At 36.3% G+C, this 23,479-nt stretch overlaps 2 protein-coding genes and 1 long non-coding RNA gene across 5 annotated transcripts in view; 1 reads left to right on the top strand and 2 right to left on the bottom strand.

Annotated features, from left to right (window-relative positions):
• PAPSS2 (3'-phosphoadenosine 5'-phosphosulfate synthase 2) overlaps positions 1–1,819 on the top strand; it is an 84,193-nt gene extending 82,374 nt beyond the window's left edge. For both annotated transcript variants that reach the window (XM_043476100.1, XM_043476101.1), the window contains exon 12: positions 45–1,819. In XM_043476100.1, coding sequence (XP_043332035.1) covers positions 45–186 — 142 coding nt within the window. In that variant the 3' untranslated portion in view covers positions 187–1,819. The remainder of the gene's footprint in view (positions 1–44) is intronic.
• Positions 1,192–7,310, bottom strand: LOC122446199. Its single transcript, XR_006270813.1, has 2 exons — positions 7,052–7,310; positions 1,192–2,352 (listed from the first exon to the last, which is right to left on the bottom strand). It is a non-coding gene; the product is annotated as an uncharacterized LOC122446199 (long non-coding RNA).
• Positions 7,311–9,230: 1,920 nt separating this feature from the next.
• ATAD1 (ATPase family AAA domain containing 1) overlaps positions 9,231–23,479 on the bottom strand; it is a 39,330-nt gene continuing 25,081 nt past the window's right edge. For both annotated transcript variants that reach the window (XM_043476103.1, XM_043476102.1), the window contains exons 7-10: positions 20,874–20,963; positions 18,011–18,061; positions 12,563–12,696; positions 9,231–10,901 (exon numbers count right to left, since the gene is read on the bottom strand). In XM_043476103.1, the coding sequence (XP_043332038.1) occupies positions 10,781–10,901; positions 12,563–12,696; positions 18,011–18,061; positions 20,874–20,963 (396 nt within the window). In that variant the 3' untranslated portion in view covers positions 9,231–10,780. The remainder of the gene's footprint in view (positions 10,902–12,562; positions 12,697–18,010; positions 18,062–20,873; positions 20,964–23,479) is intronic.

Here is a 23,479-nt window from a genome sequence, read left to right as displayed (position 1 = left end):
TGTTATTTACCTATGCTGAGTTCTTTGTTACTACCCTGTGACAGGCACAATGAGTTTGACTTCATCTCAGGAACTCGTATGAGGAAGCTGGCCCGGGAAGGCGAAAATCCTCCAGATGGCTTCATGGCCCCCAAAGCATGGAAAATCCTGACAGATTATTATGCGTCCCTGGAGAAGAACAACTAAATGCCCTTCAGAGCCAGTTTCTTTTTGAATTGCTCTTTGATTTCTTTTTCTATTTTTGTGATTAGATACTTTTCAATTGCTTCTCAATGATTGATTTCATTTAGTTTATATATAGTAAAACTGAAGACCAAACTTTAGCAGGTAAAATAAATATTGTTATCATTTTGGAATGAAATTACTTTTCTACTGCATCTGAGCAGTAGCTCCTAGATTTCTTAAAGCTTTGACCATGTGTCTCCTTTACTTGCCAAAAAGTAAAGCATATTTTCCAGCTGAAGTCTTGCCAACTTGCACTCTCCAATGTCATATACCAGTAGAAGAAATCAGATGGGCAGCTTCCTATATAGCTGTCAATGAAAAAAAAAAAGAAAATCTCACCCTAAATGAGTGGTTGCTCATGTCAAGATTCTCCTTTGTTTCCCTCATGCCCAAATCCAGCCTTAATGCTGAGTCTCTTCTGTGCTGATGTATGACCCGACTGGAGAAACCCAATGAGTGAAAATGTGAAGTTAATCTCAGAGAGATATGCAACCTAGTTCTGCCACGAAAATTACATTTGTCTAATAAGAGAAGTCTTTTTTCTGTGAATAACAGAACTCCAGTTAAACACTGACTTTTAATTAAATAACATACAGGGCTTTGATGAAAAGATTTGTACTCAGGCCTCAATCTGGCAATGTTGTGGAGACTTTTCTCCTCTTTGCTGTGGTCATTGTTTTCTATGGAGATGCTGGGCCTATTAACTGCAGTGGCATCGGCTGTGACCAGACACGATTCAGACCCATCAGACTATTGAGCTGCTGGAACCGGACAAAAACATAGGGAAAGTCCAACCTTTTCATCTTACAGGTGACCAGACTAAGATGATCCACAAGCACAGGCTTGCTGAGAGCACTGTAACTAAAGTGCCAAGTTGGCATTTTGGAAGTGCTGGTGGCGCTGAAGGAGCACCCAGCTCTCCTGACTCAGGCGGATACTGTCTACACTGTACAACACAGGGGCTGGGTCTGGTTCCTGTCAACTGCTCAACAAAACTCCTTAAGGGGGCACTTAACCAAGAAGTCTTCTTGGATGCTGAAAGGTCCAGAGTTTTTTTAAAACCCAGCTGATTTTATTACAGTTGGGAAAAAAAATTTTTTTTCTAAAGACTCAGCATGCTGTTCAGAGACATCCAACCTCTGATGGCTTTACTCTCTGGGAGGCAATCTGGCCCCTTTTGTGTAATTCCTTGTTGCTTAGGAATATATGAAGAAATAGTACCTTTTGTACATAGGTCTCTCTGGAAGAGACTCTGGAAAGAGAAAACTGTGATTTTTTTTTCATTTTTTTTTTTTAAAGAAAATGCTAATCCAAGCTAATGAAACTTCTTTTGAGAAATAAATCACAATGGCCACAGCAAAGTATGACTGTCTTTAATAGTATTATAGTGCCTATATTCATGTAATCAGAGGTCCTACTGCCTTTTTAAAAACAGCATATTTATTGAAAACATGAGACAATGTAGTGCCTTAATCAATATATTTTGTGAGTTTTTAATATATTTAAAACTGCTCTTCTGCTTGAGTAGTACTTAGTGCAAATGACTATTTCTATGTACAACTGATGCTTATTCTTAATAAATTTCCAAGATAAAGGCTGTCTTTCCTGCCTATCTTTTCAAGGATTGGTTGATATGTGTTGGTCGAAGCCCCTGTGAATTGGTGTAATTGGAGAGAAACAGCAGCTCTTTCAGACCATAATTAAGAGGCTGTTTGCCTCTGTTTGTGTCCTTTGTAAACTGTGCTCTTGACGTGAAGGCACAGGATCTCAGCCAACACTGCAGTTCCTCAGGGACCTCACCCTGGGATTTCAATGCAGCGGGATCTGGTGACCTTTTAGTTTTCCTTAATTTGTTCCCTTTTCTTCAAAGTGCCTCCAATGAGCTTAAGCAGTTCCAGCAGGGTCAGAAGTAGCTATGCTTTTCCACAGCACCCACTGCTCCACTCACCTCAGCAGTTGCTGCTGGTGTAGGCAGAAAGCTTAGCTGTTTTCCACCCCGACTTTCAGTGGCCTTGACACAGGCCTGCAGATTTGGGGTTCTTTCCCTCCTAGAGTCCCTTTGTCTCTTCCGTCTCTGTCTCGAAGGTTTCATGCCAATTTTTGTTCCTGAACTCACTCTAAAAAAAACTGGAATAATAGCCAAATCAAAAATGTGCCTTTGTTACCACTTCCTCTTTCTCTCCAGATCTTTATTTGCTGGCTCCTGGACAAAGTAGAGCAGGGGATGTGTAAGTAGATAAAGACAGAAGTGGTGTTGAGGGAGCAGGCCAGATTGTACAGGGCTGTGTGGAAGGCACATGTGAATCACTCATTTGCTCAGATCATGGTGGACTTACACCAATCAGCATTTGTATCAAGCCTACAAGATTCCTTTCCAACCCATCTTTCTTGCAAGAAGAAACACATCTTAGTGATTTGAGAACAGTAAGTTCACTTTTGTTTTTTCCTCATCTTCTTCCTATTACCTTTTAGGTCTAGTATAGATCTTCAACATACTTTCCTAATAGGAAGGTAATCAGGAAATCAGGTGAGCATAAGAACAATCAATTGTTTTTATGTTTGATGGAACACAGTGCAGCTTTTGTCTTTGAGATTTTGAATGATACAGGTTTCTATTATATATGCATATTCCCATTACCAATAATGCATAAATCATCAAGAATTAACTATATAGTGCTGAAAGAGTAAACCACTAATTTTTCCTTCCCCATGGCATGCATTTAATTCTTTAACCAATATTAACTATTATTGGGCCATTCATTATACATATTACCAATGATTAAAGTGACATACATAAGCAATTCACTCCAAAGGGGCTTAATTTTTTTTTGCTTATATTTTAATTTTATTGAAATTATTACTAAAATAAATGGGCCACTGTCTAGAGTTTGGACATTTTAATTTGATAAAGAAAACCCAGACAAAATAAATACTTTTTTTAATGGAGCTAGGAAAGAGTGATAATGTAAAGAAGTCTTGACAAACTGAGAAACGAATCTTTTACAGGTGAGTCTTCTATTAAATGGTTTTTCGATGCCTTATCTTTTGTTACTCATGTACTCACCCCTCCCTGCCAAGCTATTACCGTATCCATAGATTTACTAATTTGGATTAACTGTAGGGAAGACCAGTTTCAATTAGAAATCTAAATTACAGAATGTTTTTAAAAAATAATACAATTTTATTACCTTCAAATATATAAGCCACAAATGGGCACAGCTTTTTAAATGTCATAACATATATTTGTAATTGCTGGCATCAGTAATACAAACTTTATTTGGTAAAGTTCTTCCATATGGTTGGCTTGTTTCAGAAACTCAAACCTGCTCTGCACTTATTTTACTAAATAACATTTGTTAAAGTTCTTCTATACCATAAAACATATTATACACATTTATGCGAGGTAAAGAAAAACCTTGATTTATTGCATAAGCATGCTTTCCATAAATAGTTCAAAGGTACAGTTCAGATCAGCACAGGTTGAAATAATAATGGCCTGTGTGTCTGTGCTCAGTCACTTCTCTCTGCAGCCCATGGATTGTGGATCTCTAGGCTCCTCTGTCCATGGAATTTTCCAGGCAAGAATACTGGAGTGGATGACCCAGGGATTGAACCTGGGTTTCCTGCATTGCAGGCAGATTCTTTACCATCTGAGCCACCAGGGAAGCCCCAGTAATGGCCTACTTTCATGTAAACAACTCCAATGCTGATCTGGTCTTTTAAGCTAGTTAAAAGAATGGCCTCTATAAATGTATTCCCTGAGAAGAACCTACATTTACGGAAGATAATTCCATCAACTACTAAAGAGGTTGTACCCCACATCTTATCCTCAAATTATATTAAAAAAAATTATATAAAGTACCAGATCTTTGGATATTCAAAGTAAACAACCAAGGAAGAGCTTACAGCTTCAAAAGAGCCAAAGAAACACGTTTAATAAGCAGAAACACCAAATACATGGAAGTGTCTATGACTTGTCTACCTAATGCCATGTTTTATAATTTATATGTCTATTAAAACAAGTCTATTTATAAGGCTGACACCCGTCAGTAGCTAAGAGAGTCGCCAGTTTAAAGTTCCAATTATTAAGTCAGTATTGCTAAGGGCCCAAAATGTCTATCAACATGGGCACTGGTGCATCAGTGTGCTGTTTAGTGAAAATCGGGATGGGAACTTACAGCGCATCTATTTCAGCATCTCCATTATTGAACAGATAAGGAAATGGAGGCCCAGAAATGTGAGATGACTTCCCTAAGGACATGACAACCTACAGACTTCCTAGTTCCCAAAGTGTTTTCATATGATGCCTAAAACAACCACAGAAGGTACACATTATGATTTCTATTTACAGATAAGGGAACAGATGCCCACAAACGTAAAGCGATTTTGCCCAAGGCTACACTATGGGTGTGCTCTCGAGCACACTCTCTCTGTTAATAAGAGTTTCACAACTGCGACTGGAAGCTATAAAGCTGCAAGTGAGCTTTACATGACTTATAATAAATATCTGCACAACTTCTTTTGCTAGAATGTAGAAGGATGCAAAAGACTTTCACTTCCATAGTAATAAAATCCACACAAAAGAAAAATAATACTTTTCTATGAAACTAGCAAAGAACAGGGGATGCAAAGTCTTCTTCATGAACTGACTTCCCGGGAGAAATAAGCCCTTCAGAGGGAGCAGAGTGCCTTGGTCCTTTTTTATACCAGGGTAGACTCCTGAGTCTGGATATACTGTTTGGAAGCGCAGGCCTGCCTTAGATGGGGGACTTTGCAGGCATGAGTAAAGTTCAGTCAACACTCAAGACAGTAGTGATTGAAATCAGGAAAAAACATTTTAAAACAAACTCCTAAGCTAGACAAGTCCCCTTCTCTGGATTGTATAGAGAAAATGGCAGAAGAGGGGCTGGAAGTCTTATACATTCTCATGGTGACTGGATGCCAGAACCCTGTCAGAACTGAATACAAAGAACGCAAACATCTGAACCGGCAACCCCTCCCACCTCAAATATCACCAAGAACTCCCTGAGAAGGTAGGGGTTGGGCTAAGCCTGGTCTGCTCAGTCTTATTAAAGCTACAGCCCAGACTCAGCCTGACTAGACTGTAAGAGAAACGGAATGATCAGTCCTTCAGGCTAACCGACCATCAGAGGAACGGACTTGTACTTCCTGGAAATAAAACAAAAATCCATGTTATACTTCAGTCTCCACTGTTCTTTCTTTACACCTACTATCTTGAAAAAAATATATTACAAGTTAGAAAAACAATCATCTTGCTGAAGAGTTTGGCATGCCAAGTAGCAATCCATCCCTCATCAAGTGGTAAAACCTATGGGATTGCACCACGAAGTATCTGAAGGCCTGTCCACACAAACTGGGATGTGTGTTGCTCGTATGTCCAGCATGCCCACCTGAGTCATAACAATGCTGCCCTTCACTTAGCAGTACAGGTCTTGTGTGACCAGCTGGTCATTTACCTTTTGTGTCTAGCCACATTCTTCACAAAATTCCTTTCAATGAAACACCTCTCCTTTTGTAGTTGACCAGTAAATCCAGATACAGTTGACCCTTGAACAAAGTAGGGGATAGGAGTGCTAACACTGTCTATCTACAGTTCCCCTATATCTACTGTTCTAAACCTGCATTCAACCAAATGCAGGTAGATTGTGTAATACTGTAGTTTTAACTGTTGAAAAAAATCTGAGGATAAATGGACCAATGCAATTCAAACCTGTGTCACTGAAGAGTCAACTCTATTTGTTCTCCAACCATTTAAGTCAAAGGAGTTCCTGAAAGGTCATTAGAGGTCTTAAAGCTCCAGGATTGCCAGGAGTGACTTTTTATCTGGGTTTGCACACTTCTAGGATTCTGAAACTTGTGTGGGGCAATTTAAACATTTGGAGTTCATTTAATCTAGTAGAGGAATAAAAGCAACTTTCTTAAGAAATTCCTGTTTTAAAAAAAAACCTTCTGGAGCTTTCAGAGTTCCTAACCTAAGTCTACTTTCTTAGCCTCTGCTGATTAAGAGGCTCCTCATATCCTTCAAATAAATCCTTTATTGCTTAGGTCAGCTACAGTTGATTGCCTGCAACAGAACCCTAACTGGTACTCTTTATAAGACTGTGACTGTGGCCTAGTGGACAATGCTCATCTCCCCAGACATGTCTGCAAAGGACTTTGCTTACTGGATGATATTCTACCAACCCCTGTTTGAGTATCTTGGTCATTCTTAGAATTCTGGAAGCTGTGTATCCTCAGGACAGTGAGGCATATGCCACTATGTTCTACTCTCAGCTCCAAATCTTGCATGTCAGTAATTATTTCAATGTTTGGCTCTAGTTTTACCAAACTGTTATGATGTGCAAACCTGTAGCCTGAACACATTCCATACTAACTCTAACATTCACTGAAACTATATCCCAAAGCACACAAGCTTTTAGCTAAAATTGTTCTCAAGCAGATTGATAACAGTAAATGTAGACAATCACAAAAATATACTCCCAGTTTAGTCTTTTGGTAATGAGACCCTTATGCTGTGTTAGTATTAACAGTGTGTACACCAGTGTTGAGAAAGGATGTTTTGTTTTTACTCACAGGCTAAATGGTTTCTTTTAGGTTTGATCTTGTCTGCATTTGGCATCTGTGCTATGCAGGCATACCTAGGACTTTATTGTGGGTTTTGCTGCAGACCATGGCAATAAAGCAAATCTCAATAAAGTCACACAAATTTTTTGGTTTCCTAGTGCATAAAAAAAGTTATGTTTACACCATACTGTAGTCTACTGAGTATATAATAGCATTATATCTAAAAAAGCAATGTACATACCTTTAAAAGTACTTTGTTGCTAAAAATTGCTAACCATCATCTGACAATGTGGGGTTGCCACAAATCTTCAGTTTGCAAAACAAATAAAAGCACTATCTGTGAAGCAAAATAAAACAAGGCATGTACTTTTATCTTCTTCTCAATACAAGAACCTACTGTATACCATAGGGAATTATATTCAAAATCTAATAATAACATATAATGGGAAAGAATCTGAGAAAGATTTTATATACCTATATACACTTACGTATATAAGATACATACATATATGTAAGTATATATATATTTATATATATAAAATCATATGTGTATGTGTGTATCTGTATCACTTTGCTGCACATCTGAAACTAACAAGAATGTAAATCAACTATATTTCAATTGAGAGAGAAAGAGAGTGAGTGCTGTAAACTTTGAGATGATTAGTAAACTATCTTTGGTAATTAAGTTGATAATGATTTTGGTAATGAAAGCTCTCTAATCATTCTGTCAGCTTTAAATGGAATGATTCTGTGGCTGTATCTGAGGCTTCTAATTGGTGCTGGGGTTTTAGTCTTGCAAGTTACATGCTTAGCATATTGGAATTCTAGTCAATATTCTGACACTGACCTTAAGACAAACTAAAAAAGGAATTACAAAATATATACATAATCCAATTCCTTTCCCTTATCCAGAAGCTGTAACATCTGTCTACAAATAAAACAATACCAGCTGAAAAACAAATTCCTGCTGAGGAATGTGTTTATTCAGGCACACTCAACGCTTGAGACATCCGCAACACCAAACCTTCCAGTTATAGCTACTAAGTCACGTTAGGTTTGGAGAAGGCAATGGCAGCCCACACCAGTATTCTTGCCTGAGAAATCCCACGGATGGAGGAGCCTGGTAGGCTGCAGTCCATGGGTCCCGAAGAGTCGGACACGACTGAGCGACTTCCCTTTCACCTTCACTTTTGTGCACTGGAGAAGGAAATGGCAAACCACTCCAGTGTTCTTGCCTGGAGAATCCCAGGGACGGGGGAGTCTGGTGGGCTGCCGTCTATGGGGTCACACAGAGTCGGACATGACTGAAGCGACTTAGCAGCAGCAGCAACGTTAGGTTACTGTGATCATGTAGGCTATTTAAATTACTCCAATCCAGCTACTGATCACATGGCGAGTTCTGGATCACTCTTTAAGTGGGGGACTGAATGAGAAAGGAGATAAATTGAACAGGAGACACTGAATTGATTCAAATATTGAGTTTCTAAACTGTTTTATAAAGGCCAAGGAAAAGTTTGAGATACACCAGACTTACCAGAAGTCTTCCACCAATGAGGCTTTTAGAGAAACATCACAGCTGATCATTTCATCTCAATCCCTAGAACAGAGATCTAGGGATATCATGGAAATAGGTTAAGCATGAAGAATGCTCAAAAACTGAGCCTAGCCAATAGATATGGACATCAGTGTGTAAAAGTAATAAAATGTGATAATGAACATTTAAACAATACTATGCCAGGCTCTATGCTAAGTGTCTTAAAGGCATCATCTCATTACACACCCCATGAGTGCCACTGTAACACCATTTTATAAATGAGCAACAGTTAGATGATTAGTCCAAGGATACAGTTAATTAATGCAGAGTCTGCATTTAAACTCAGGCAATCTAACTCTAGATCTAGTACTTCTGTTACCCAAAGTGAAATATACCTTAGAACTTAGAATCCAATGCATGCCAAAAGCTTATGTCAAATATGTCTATAGCAGAAGGATCTATTACGTAACACCAAACATTCTTTGAAAGCATATAATAAGGTTTCCTCAGTTACTTTAAGAAAAAAGATACCTAGATGAGTCATGTGGTGTCGGCTTTGTGGTGTTGGTTACTATATTTCTCTAACTTCATCCAATGATTAAAACTATGACAAATTTAACTACTACTATCGGTTACTCTGAATTTAAAAGAAGATAAAAGAAAGAACATGAAGAGAGGTGTATTACCTCTATTTTTGATCAATATGCCATCAAAATTAAAATGACTACTAAAATAAAATACTAAAACAAAGTAATAAGTTAGATACTAGAATGTATGCTATAAAAATTACACAGCAAGATGAAAATAGTCTAAGGGTAAGTTTTATAAACAAAAGCAACACCAGAAAATTTTATGTAACTGAAATAAAGGAGTAAGTACAGAAAACTCAATTAAGAGGGACCTCTTTATTGCATATTTATAAAATAATAGTATAATAGTTATTAAAAATGAGGATGAAATATTTTATTTTTGGTATTTTGTGTTTTGCATCAATTTTTCAATCATCTTCACAATTTTTCAAAACTTGAACCTCTGCCCCACCCATCATTCAAAGAACAAATGATGAACAAACTATCCAATGGGTTCTTGTGAGAGACTTATTATCAAAGAAATTAATGAATAACTCATAAATAACAACAGAGTTTTCAAAGAAATACAATAAAAACAAAAATTCAGAAGGCACCTCAAGATCATACCGTGCCATTTTCCTCATGCTTGTGTTTTAAGTGCCTATAACAGAATTCTGGTTAGTGACATTTTGGACAAAACCTGTCATCTTTTGTGCACACAGCATCAAACGACTACAGATACAATAGGGGGATTCTGATGTGTATATCTGTACTAAGCAGGGCATAATTTATAATCTGCTAAGAAAACAAAAAGTCAGGATTACAAAACGGGTATTTTTAGCACATTTAGTAACAGCTAGTTTTAAACTATCATTTCGTTTTTGATGACCAAATTATATTTGACATAATTAAGGGACATATATTTTTAAAATATTGATAACCCATGGTTATAACAGAACTGTTACATTAAACAAAGAAAAGAAATGTCACATACATGGGCTGAATGGCGCTGAGGGTTTTCAAAGCCATTCTTTTGTGAGGCTTTCAGCCCACCTTTACATGTATCAATAAAAAAACGTCTCTACTCAGCATGCTTGCAGCAAGCGGTGAAATTGGTGTTGATCACACAACTGCCTGATAACTATTCAGTGCTGATCACTGAACAAGCATTTTTATTTAATTATCCCGACAACCATAATAGAGCCACATCTAAGTTTCTGATGTCACTGACTTCAACTATACAACTCCAGAGAAACACTCAACTTAAAAAAAAAAAAAAACCTGAAATAAGTGACAACTAGAAATGGCTGAATCATTGTACCTTTTAGACACAACCATTAATCTTAGTTTTGCTATATGCTATTTGGTACTTTTTGATTCAGTAGTTGGGATAAAAAAAAAGTTTCTGTATTCAAACCTATCTACAGAATGTCAATATAAAATGTGTGAATATATACATTTAATATACACACACACGCACACACACATACACACACTCTCACATATCTAGAAATCACATATCCAGCACTTAACCACATCTCCAATTCTCACTAATGACTCAGTAAATCATTTGTTACCTTAAGACCAGCTTAGACGCTATAAGGCTGCAACATATGGCTAAAGAGGTCAAACACAAGCACCCACAGTCAGGCTGATTAAATTGTTCCTCCTCATGATTTTTCACAAGTAGTAATACCATTTATATAACAACTATGTCTCAATAACTTAGAATTCAGAGTATAAAACCAGTGTCATGAACATAAAACTCTCTCACTGTTGAAAGAACACTCCTCCTTCAGTTATTTCCACTAATGATAAGAGGGTACACCAAACTAGTCATGTTGAACTGTACAAACGATCTTTACTCTTAATCTAAACAAACGTGTGTTAAAACATTCTGAAATGCTGCATCCTTTGACTTCTTCATCTTTTCAATTGCCCGATGCAGGTCCTGTTGTTGCACAGGTCGAATTTCATCTTCATCATGGCTAAAATGTAAAAAAAAAAGCAAAAACAAAACAACCCACCAATATTCAAATAGCTTTAAAATACATCTCACTAAAATATTTTACCAAGATTAAAAAATGAAGTCTCTTTCCCATCCAAAACCCCCAAAACAACCACAATTAACAGCTTAAGGAATTAATCCACAGATAAGTATCTAAAAAAATTTTTAGAAACACTGACTGCCAAGAGGTAGGAAGCTTAAATGGCTGACTATAAACATTATAGCTTGGTTAAAATCAAACACTTTACACTAAGAATATATAAGTGTGAAATTTGATCTAAATAGGATTATAATTCTAATGAATGAATAAAAAATTATTCCCATGAAAACTGAAATTAAAAAGTAGCAGTTGTACGTATCTATTATTCATATATGTGTTTACCTTTGACGAACTGAAAATAAAATTCACTGCTATTAATAAAAACCAACTACTGTAAGTTCTCCCCACTTCAGTAAGAAGGAAACACAATCCAATATATTATGTCTCCTCTGTCATTTACAAACACTTAGGAAAAAAAAATTGAGGGAAAAAGTTATGATAACCTAAGTGCATTACCCACATTTTTCATACTGAAATGTAACATCTTCAGGGCATTAAGGACAGCAGAGAAACCATTTTCATTCATGTAATTTAGGCAATAAACAGATGCAGTGACCCTCTCCACGAAGGGGCCCAAGGGAACCCTGAAGACAGGTCCAGGAAAAACTACAGTTAAAAGGGTGGCTTTCATGTGAACCTTGCTACACCAAGAAACCTTCTGTGGCAAAGCTTGCTATGGCAATACCGTGTCAGTAAATCCATGAATGAGACCGGCAAATCCAGGTCACTTGGAGCGACAGCCTCAGGGGATGGACAGAGAGACTGAGAAACAACAGGGCAAGAGCTACAGAGCTCACCCACACGAGCCCCAGCGCACACTGGTTTGCTGAGTCACAGAAATTCTTCCTTAGAAGGTTGATGTTTTGCACAGGGGTTTAGAAATGTTCAGTGTTACACCAGTCTAGGGTGAATGACCTTATGGGAAACACAGGACACTGGTTTATCAGAGCTGAGCTATTCCAGTTCACTAACAAAGCTGGTACAAAATTGGTTTCTGAAACTCAAGATACTTTGAAACTGGTTTCAAGTAAAGTTTGCTGCTGTCACAAATGACTTCTTTTTTTACTAAATACATTATTAACAAGTTGAAGTCTAGTCAGCAGCAACGTCCCCATAAATGTGAAATTTCTGGAAGACAAGGTACTCATTCCACATGAAATGAAATTTAAAAATTTAAAAAACAAAAGCAATCTAGGGATATTAGAGTAACAGTTTTCATGGTAGAGATGGGCAAGCCCACATTTCTGTGAGCTTGATGTAACCTAGTTCATGGATGTTCAGAGAAATTCAGTTTTTACTGCTTTCTCTTCATTCCAGATGCTCCCCATAACCACCCTCCCTTGCAATTCATTTCCAGAATCCCTTTCAGAAAAAAGGCAATAAATAAAGTTGGTCAATTTTTTATTTCAATTTATCTTTTCATTTTGTAAACAGAGCTGGTATTATAAAGCAAAACAGAAGACCTAACCTAACCTTTTAATAACCTAAAAGCTCTAAAAGAGTCTGACAAATATTAAGAGATGAACTCTAAATACACATACCTTTCTTCCGATGTAGAATTAACATATTCTCTGACACAGAGGAGGGCAGCATCTCGACACATTTCTTTTAGGTCACTGCCTGAAAACCCATCAGTTTCCTGGGCAACTTCTAGCAGGTCCACATGCCTATCCACCTTAAACAAACATAAAACATACTTTAAAAACAAATATAAAATACATGACAAAAGATATATCCAAACACTTCTTAGAATTAAAGAAAGTTAAAGCATACTGGAACAGCAGGGGAGGAGAATCATTAGAAATTTTCAGTTCTAGAAGTTTTCTTCTTTTAACCATAAAAGTTTAAGATTTGAAATCTACTTTTCAATAATTGTCACTATGACCAAAACTGAAATAAGTCTCACGAGATACTTCACAGAGTGATGGGGAAGAACAGGCATTCAAATACTGTTGGGTTGACTTTGGTACCTCTTAGGAAGGTCCCACGTTCCTAAGAGGTGGGGCACTTTTCTATAATATAGTCAACATACATGGCAAACAGCCCGGATCATTAAGTCCTGAGTCCATTACAAAAATCATATTCCACTGACACATTCTAACCCTCATTTGAACTGTCATGCTGTGGTATTCTATTCTACTTCCTCAACACTCATTCAGCACCTATGGTTTTGCTCCCCAACTAAGCTTATATAGTGAAGCTAATAAAGTGATCCTCCGGGGCATATAACAGACTTATAATTAAGCTTATACGAAGATTAAGAAGAGAAAGTAAATAGTTAATTATAGTAAAACATGTAATAAATGATTCTTATGTGTCATTTGCTGTACTAAGTACTTTACATGGATTATGCTCATTTAACCCTGTCAGGGAAGCATTCTCATTTTTAATTTCAGATAATAGTAAAACCTGTAGAGGTTAAATAAATTGCCCAAGGTCACACCACAGACACAGCCAGCATTTGAACACTGTGCAGAGAGACCCAGATATATTTCTCCCCCCACCTACCTAACCATTTCTCTTAACATTTACTTTCCCCAAGTTGATATGAAATGCCATCTTTATCTGTTACTAAATTCCCACTTGTCTTTGTGGAAAACTCAGTGTAAGTCAAGAGTAGCAACTCTGCACAAGGACGAGAAGAGACTTGGAGGTAAGATGACATGGAGTCTACTGTTAATTCTGCAACTGTGACTTCACATGGCAGTGTTCTCATTCCTAAATGTGGAGATTAAATAAAAAGAAATCACATGCTCATATACTCTCTGATAAAAAGAAAACTGAACCCAGAAGGGAGGTGTGAAGTAAGTAAAGAAAATGGTAAACTATGTACAGATAAATGTAAATAAGTTAATATATAAACAGTAATAATAATCATAAATTTGGTGGTGCTAGTGGTAAAGAACCTGCCTGCCAATGCAGGAGCCATAAGAGACGTCGGTTTGATCCTCGAGTTGGGAGGATTCCCTGGACAAGGGCAAGGAAACCCACTCCAGTATTCTTGCCTGGAGAATCCCATGGACAGAGAAGCCTGGCAAGCTATGTTCCACAGGGTCACACAGAGTCGGACATGAATGAAGAGACTTAGTACGCAGGCACCTAGAGAACTAAGTAACACTAAAAAAGAACATGTAACTTCCAAATGACTAGAGGAAGAGGCGAAAAAGAATGAAGAACACAAGAGCAATACTGAAGAATGAAGGACTGCGGCAGAGGTAGGGGAACTGGAAGGTGGGAGCGGAAGGTATGGGTGGGGTGAGAGTGGGGGGAGTCCAAGGAGGAAAAAAAGCTTAATAAATGGAAAGCACTAAAATAGGAAAGAATGAACCCAAATTTATCAACAATCACCACAAACACAAATCATTACATAATGATAAAAAATAATTCACCAGAAAAATATAACAAACGGACAAATCTACAACAATACTGGGAGGTCTGTCATTTGACATCTTATGTACTGATACATCAGAGAGTCAGTTCCTAGGACTAGTTATAGTGATCGTTAGAATCCATGATACACTATACAAATGCAAAAGTTGACAAACTGATTACAAGAATTCCATGTACTTTGGATATTAGTCTTCGGTTGGTTACAGGGTTGCAAATATTTTCCCAGTGGCCTGTTCTTTCACTTTGTTCCTTTTATCTTGTCATACTTCTAGAAGTCTCAACTCTGATTACAGACAGACTTTTCTATTCTCTTTGTAGTTTAACTTTTTTTTGTGTCTCAGGAACTCTTTTTTACATGTGTACTTAAGAAATCAGACATATTAGGATGTAATTTCTCTAGTTTGTAAAAGTGAGAAAGGAAAAAAAAACTATACAACTATACCTGTACATGTACTATGTATCTGTCCACACATATTTACGGACGATACACACTACCAACTTCAGGACAGTGCTGAGAGCTCTCTACAGCATGCTACCAATGATGGTGTAGGGAGGGGAGACAGGGGAGGGGTGGGTATGAAGCAAAATATGTTGAGATCACCTTTTAGGTCCAGGTGCTAGATTTAAAGTTATCTGTGTATGTGTTTACAGCAAAGGACCTTCCAAATTATTCTTCGAGATGTTAAATATTAGTCATCTTCCTCCTTCAAACAATCAATACCTCCACCCTATCCTTTGCCCACTCATTTGCTGATTCACACTATGCTCTAACCACTCACAAATCTTGTTCACGGCAGGGTTAAAATGTCACAAAGATGAGCAAAACAAGTATAAGAAAATAATAAAAAGAAGATTCCATTCACTGAGGGAGCAAGATTACTAAGATGGCCTTCCATAAAGATTAAAAGAATGGTTCTATCACTACTTTGCTATGTAAACCTGTGTAACTTATTTTATGTAACTTCTCTGTATTTTGGTTTCCTCAAGTATAAAATAGTATTAATATGCTCTGCTTAGATAACCTGAGGGTTAAATCAAACTATGTATCACCACAATACGTGGCACACAGTAAGCACTGTAAAAGTAGCCCTTTTTATTTTAAGATCATGGCTCTAGACAAACCATGAAGCAGTGAGAATTATTTTCATTAGGCAAGTATGAAAGAAATCCCCAAGTTAAAAAAGGTTTTGAATAACAGGAGCAAAACAGGAATAAATTAACGAACTGCCAAAACAGCTTGAAAGAATAGCACTTATCTGTGTACAGTTATTCACTATATCTAGCATTGGCTGTCCACTGAATGGTAATCCAAGCATCTTATATAAATATACATTTAATATAAATTATCAAACCAATTCTATGAGATTGTTGACATCTTCAATTTCTGAGTGAGAAAATGAGGCATAGAGATGCTAATGGTATTTGCCCAAGGTCACACAGTAGGAAATGGTTAAGCCAGAATGGAATCCTCAAGTGTCTCTTCTAAACCCATGATTGTTAAATCTCCACTGTTACAGAAAATATATACATTCAGGTTAGTCCGTATAGGGGGAAAAAAAAACATTCTTACTGTAGTGTCGATGTGATACTTTATTAGGTATAAATGTTATTCGTTCTAATTCTTTCATACTTAACATTAAGCCAGAACCAGTATATCTTTTTTAAAAGAGTGAGCTGTATTAAGGATCTATATCAATAAGGAATGTGAAAGACTGGAAAACGGTATCATTTCAAAAGCGTCATTTTTTTCTTCAGAGAAGAAAAAACTCAAAATATAAGTCTATTCGTATGTTTGCATCAAAAACTCTAATTCTGCTCAGGAATGAATAAGCATGATAGTGCTCATCTTATTAAATAAATTTGTATGCTACTGATTTGAAGCATCTTTTAGCACAATGAATTTTTTTTCATATTCTATTAAACAATATGCCTTCAGCATAGAAATAGCAGCTAGTAGGAAATCAGACATTCCAATGTCAGCAATTATCCAGAGAGCATTCATATTCTGCATCATAAAACTGACTAAAGACTCATCTTCTGTACTTGCACGAGTAAGAAACAGAATGCTAAAAATTTCCTGTACCAATGACAAACCTAATTCTAAAAGAATTTCCAAAGATACTACAGTTAAAACAGGCAGAATACCTATCATGTTGGCACAAAGTTCCATAACATTTGCTGGCAAGGCTACAGGGCAAGAGGCACTCTAACACTGCTGGTATAAAAGAGTAAACTGTGGGGAGGGAGCTGGGAGCGGGGATCAGGATGGGGAACACATGTAAATCCATGGCTGATTCATGTCAATGTATGGCAAAAACCACTACAATACTGTCAAGTAATTAGCCTCCAACTATTAGAAATAAATGAAAAAAAAAAAGAGTAAATTGGCATGAGCAAATTTGGCAACCACTACCAAAATTTTAAGTGCTTCCCAGGTGGTGCTAGTGGTAAAGAACCCACTTGCCAATGCAGGAGACCTAAGAGATGTGGGTTCAATCCCTGGGTCATGAAGATTCCCTGCAGGAGGGCATGGTAGTGCCCATGCCTAGAGAATCCCATGGACAGAGGAGCCTGGCAGGCTATGGTCCATAGTGTCACAAAGAGCTGGACATGACTGAACCGACTTAGCATAGACACACCAAAATTATAAATATCATACTCTTTGGTCTAGTAATTTTCTTCTGGGAAATTCACCCCACTAATGCTTCTGGCACAAGTGTCAAATGATGCATGTACAAGGTTATTTGACACAGCATTTTAGTAATAGTGAAAGACCAGAATCAACCCAAATGTCCTTCAGTGTGGCACTGATTAAATAAACTATGGTATACCCATACAATGGAACCCTATGCAGTGCAAAGGAAAAAAGAGAACAGAATGAGGAAACCATATGCTACTATGGAATCTCAAAGATTAAGTGAGAAAAAGCAATACATAGAACACTGTATATGTTTTATTAATATGGCTTATGTAGAAAAGGGGAGAGGAGTAATAGTATATTCTATGCTTGTATAGGCATAATGCCATCTGAAAGAATACACAAGAAACATTAAAAGAGAAATGACTTTTCCCTGTATATCATTTAATACATGTATTTTAACTTTTGAAACATGTGACTGTACTATTTTTAAAAACCTTAAATACAAATTATTAAAGGTTATGATTATCATATATTTTTAATTCTAATTTTCAACTTCAAAAAGTATTGCAATTATACGTGTAAATCTATGGCTGATTCATATCAATGTATGACAAAACCCCAAAAAAAAAAAAAGTATTGCAATTAAATGAAAAACAAAACCTCCCTATACTTCTCTGTAAAAACAAATGTATAAAACTTGAAACTGGTCTGAAAAATATCAGAGGATTTTAATCTACAGATATGAAAACACATGGCTATTTAAAAAGCCTTTAATTACCTTTAATTAGTTCAAATATGCCATGGTGATTGAGTTATATGAGCAGCCAAGAGTTCTACAGTAATTTACAAGTTCAAAACTACATTATTCTCAGGTTCCTTTTTCATTTCTAAAATGATTTTATGAACATAATTTTTTCTTTATTTATAGGGTGGGGAAAAACTGTAATTTGCTACTTACATTTTCATTTTTCAAGATGAGTTTCAGGATTGCTTCTCTTTGTTTCAGAGCCTAAAAACAGGATAATTTTCAATTAGCATGAAAAAAAATAAGGATCAACTAATTTTCCTAATATTTCTTCCTTTCCTTGTAAACTACCCAATACCTACCGGAAATGACAGAAACTCTGACAGGTCATGGAAACTTTTGACTAAAGCAAGGTCTAATTCTAGACTCTAGAGTAATCATTTGTGGTTCTTGTACTGAACTGTAACTTCTTATTCTGAATCCCCAGTGCCTAGCACATGCCTTGAAATGTTTTTCAACTGAGTAAATGACCAATGTCTTTCCTCTATAGTTCTGCAAATCTCCTTTTCTTCATTTAGGAAACTTCTGAAAACTCATTACTGCCATAAGATTTTTACCAGTAACTGGAAGAGATGGCAAGAATATCTGCTTGGTTCTTCCATTCAACATGTAACTTCCATGACCACTGATTTGTGTTAGTGAATTTTCTTTAGTGTTGACAGTGATGTGTTTATACGCTTGTACGCTTCTGCCTCCAGTGATGCTGCCTAATACTGTACTAGGAACAGGAGGTTTTAAAAGAATACCTTACATATATAGTAAATACAAGTGCTTTTAAAAATTACTATGGCTGAACTCCTGCCTATTCCCACAACTGCTAAAAAAAAAAAAAAAAAGGAGAGCCAGTTACCAGGAGTATCAAATTAAAGGATGTGAAAATAAAAACCAAACTCCTGTTTCCGTAACTCAACTGTGTTAAGTATGAAGGTTAGTTTGGTATGTTATGTGATCACCAATAATCTGTTAATCAACATTTAACTTGGAAAGGAATTTTAAGGTAAGGTTAATCATATACTTTGATATCACAGTTATACATAAGAAAAAAAATTACCCTATGAAATGTGTGTGTGTGTTCACTAAAAACAGAATGAAAGGGAGATTAGAAAATCCCAGTTTCTGCATTAACAGTATACAAATTTATGTCAAACTTGATAAAATGTGTTACACAACCCATTCTGAAGTCACACAGTAAATATATTAAACTTACAACTTTAGCAAAGGCTACTTTACAGGCTGTTGTACCCTATGTTCTAGTCTACTACTGTACATCAAAACCCTTTGCTTGCTATTAGACTACAAGCAGAGATTCTATCAATGTAATCTTCACTTTCAGAACCACTGAAGTGAACTAATTATATCTAAAAATATTCTGATGTTCTGGTAATAAAATAAGATCACATATCTTGTAGGAAGCATATAAAGGTCATCTAAACCTTCAGCAGTCAACTCTTTCCGCCTCATAACCACTGGTTTTCCTTGGCACCTTCTAACTGAACTATCCCCAGAAGTCTCCATTAAATACGTGCTTCCACACCTCCCTGCCTTTGTTCACTTTGGCAGAAAAGCATTTCCTCGCTTCAGTTCAGTTCTGTCACGTCCAACTCTTTGCGACCCCATGAACCGCAGCACGCCAGGCCTCCCTGTCCATCACCAACTCCCGGAGTTCACCCAAACCCACGTCCATCGAGTCGGTGATGCCATCCAAACCATCTCATCCTGTCGCCCCCTTCTCCTCCTGCCTTCAATCTTTCCCAGCATCAGGGTCTTTTCAAATGAGTCAATTCCTACCATCCTTCATCCTTCAAGCCCAGCTGGATTCTGTAAGTTTCACTAACTCCTCAGACAGAATTATTAGTTTTCATCATCACCTCAGGTCCTTGCAGTTGGTTACACATACCTTTGTAAAGTACATATTACATTATTTATTTTTGTGTCTGGCACCCCCCTGCAATACAGAGTTCTTTTAGGACAGGGGCCACATTCTTATCCATCAGAACCTAGTGGGTAACTGACATACAAGCTCAATAAATATTAATCAAATTTTCCAGTCTCCTGTATCACATTAAAAAATCTCTCCACTGAATTATCAGGTAAATTCTCTAATAGACTGCCTAAGTAAATGCATACCCTCTAGAGGAATCAGAGGTTGTAGCTGCAGCAAAGGGTCGACCAGAGTGATTTTACAGAGACCACAGCTACCAATTTTAGATAACCAAGTTTACTGCGACAAACTGTTAAGTTGAAGAATATAAAATAGGGCAAAATTTTCAGGCCAGAGATTTTAAATTTGAAAGGAATGACAGTGGAAGTTCTAAACAGCAATATATACACGTGACATACTAATTGTATGCTGCATACAGTCTAGTACTAACCCTGCTTGTTTTTTCTTTTTTTAATCTAAAAGCAAACAAAATTCAAGATTTGGGGATTCTGTGTAACAGAGTAGCAAAAACAAGTGCTAGAAGTTACAACTGGATCAATACCAATCTCAGATTTTCATTCTTATATTAAAGTGCAATATCGTACTTACTGGTTAATCATTAATCCTGTCAGAGGAAAGCACCAATTACAACTGCTAATAATTAATCAAATAAATAGCAGATGTTCTCCCTGTCCAGCCTTCTGAACAGAACAGTTCTTTAACCCTAAAACCCCTAATTATATCCTATCCTAAAACAAATCTATAATTTACATTTTCTTAAGTATTTTCCACGGATAACTTGCTACATCCTAAAGAAAATCACTAACATGTCTAGGGAAACGAGGTAATTCTATACATCAAAGAGACGCAAATGTATACAGACGTAAACAACACTGATCTTCAAAGACAGTAAAAAAGCAAGAAAAGGAATAGAAAGGACAACAGTAATTATGGGGTTCTTGCTCTATTCCTTCCCTGCCTGTGATAAATAATAAGTCTTATTTTTTTAATCATTCCCTTCCTAAAATCACAGATAAAGATCTGCAAAAAAAAAAAAAGAATATTTAACTGTTCATAACAATCAAACCCACTTACAGGCTGGTTGATATGGAATCTCGTGGGCATTCTCCTCATTATAGCTGAGTCCAAATCTTGAGGACGATTAGTAGCTCCCATCACTATGACCTAAATATATAAAGAAAACAAAGCTATTAAATATACCAATAATACTCCTTTTAGGTTGTTACTACTAGGGCTTAGAAGATATAGAAAATTAAGTGGGGCTTATACTAAATCTTCTATAAGAAATCTGTTTTAATCCAGTATTACTCAAATATTTATAGATACAAATCAAAGTTAATCCTAAATAGATCAAATGATAGCAAAGCTGGTAAGACTATTGCATTTCACCAGACTTCTAGTAACTAAAATAATGTACTTATTCAGTTATGAAGGGATTATAAAAATTTTAAAAAACCTCCTGTATTTTGTAAAATATGGTTACTTGATCGCTACATGTTGAATAACTGAAAGCTATTTATGTTAACAGCTTGGCAGTATATGTGACAGAATAATTCAAGCCCTTTAATAATATTAAGGAGAGAATCATTTCCCCACCAGAGTCTGAGGATCCCAGTAACAGTAACAGATGTGCCCTGTGTTTTTCCCTCTAGGGTTCATACCATCATTTCACGGCACTACCAGCACTGCAGGGAGAATCTTCTTAATAATACTAGAACCTCAAGCAATCCAACTTTACACAAGGCAACAAAATAAAAGCAGACATCAAAATGCTGGGTAGAATATTAAAAAAAAAAAGAAAAGGAAAAAAAATTGCTGGCACCCTGCCAGCCTCTGAGTCTATCCCACTTATTTATAAAGGATATAGAGATGAAAAATCAACACTAATAAAGACAAAGATATACGAAACAATTTAATTTCTCAAGAGCAAATATTACTGCTATTATTGATATTTCTGTATAATACAATAAACACATACATCTGCTTTCTAAAATGCAATTTATTGGTATTCTAATGAAAACTTTTATTTCAGCCTAAGATGTTGGTGATGGACAGGGAGGCCTGGCGTGCTGCGATTCATGGGGTCGCAAAGATTCTTGTTGGACACGACTGAGCAACTGAACTGAACTGAATTGAAGATGTCTTAGGTTTTTGAAACAGTCTGAAATCTAACTCCAGAACCTGTTGAAAAATCCACTAAGCTTTATATTCTACTTCTACTCTTTACATTTCATGTCACTCAACAGCCGAATTACTTTCAATTAACCAGGAGAGACTGCCATCTACAGGGAAAAAATATAAATACAAATTTGAGAAAAAGTCCCAAAACATAATACAATTTTATAGTTGGTTTAACTGGTCCTCAAGTCAAAATATTAATGCTCTTACCTGTTTCTCTTTATTGACTTTCTACAACTCTAAAATTAATAAGGAAAATTTCTACCAAATGTAAAACAGAATTTATCTTTAGAAGTGATCAAATGAGTTTGTTTTGTATATGAGCAAAGATCAACATTAAGTACATTTTGAGATAAAGTATTCATAAGATATTAAAAGAGAGACTCAAAGCGACATGGAAGCTTGTTGAAGATGGACCCTTATTAAGTTGGGAATCACAAAAACCATTGTGGTTGAGGAAGTAACCAGAAAAAACTCAAAAGGGGGCTGACATTTGAGAAATATTCTCGGTAAACAAACAGCCTAAAACAAAAACCCACTATGAAAGATGAAACCTTAAAAATTAGGATCAAGGAATACAGATAAATCTAGCACAACATGGTCTAACGAATACATGTAAAGTAATAACAGATACTCATGATGAATAAGCAAAGCAAGAATGACTGACATTACTTAAAGAAGCAAATTTTAAGGGGCACAACTGATAACATTTACATGTATATTAATTCTAGTGCAGATAAGCTAAAATTTAAAATGGGAAGCAACAGTAATTTTTTAGCATTTATGTAGCAAAATTAATGCACATTTTAGGTATTAGTTAAGACTTTAAAAAATCTTTAAAACAAAATGTTAAGAAAATTTTTTTTATCATTTCACATTTAAAACAATCAAATATAAATATATGTCTCAAAAGTTGAACTATGTCAATTAATCCGCTAAAAACAATGTTATCTTTTGTGTCTCATGTATTTCAAGATGAAGAATATGTCATCAACCAACTTGGATTTCCAGTAGTAGTGACAGGTTTAATGGGGTCATGCAACTATTTTTGTTTCCTTTGTGGCAAAAATCACACCGTGGGGCTCTGGATGAAGCGGCTCTGAAGTATACTTCATCCAAATACTATTATTTCCTTGGTTTTAAAACTATACTCTGATAACATATAACATTAAACTATTTTCTCTTACAGGGGCTAACTATTCAATTCTCTGCATACTATAAATACTATTGCTTAGGAGGATAATTAGTTTTTGGAAACCTGCACACCAATCTCATTGAATAGATTTACCAGAACCAATCATTAATAAATATTATTTCTATTAATTCACCTACATTTATCTCTGTTGTGCTTTCTTCTCTAATCATCCAACACTAAAGGCAATTTTCCCTCAAAATGAAATTATATTTTCATAAAAGGGACTTCCCTGGTGGCTCAGATGGTAAAGAATCTGCCTACAATGCAGGAGACCCAGGTTCAAACCCTGGATTGGGCAGATCTCCTG

The sequence above is a fragment of the Cervus canadensis genome, chromosome 8, assembly GCF_019320065.1.
Source record: "Cervus canadensis isolate Bull #8, Minnesota chromosome 8, ASM1932006v1, whole genome shotgun sequence".
Lineage (NCBI taxonomy): Eukaryota > Metazoa > Chordata > Mammalia > Artiodactyla > Cervidae > Cervus > Cervus canadensis.
Note: the sequence above shows the minus strand (reverse complement) of the source record. Positions and strands in the feature narration are given on the sequence as shown.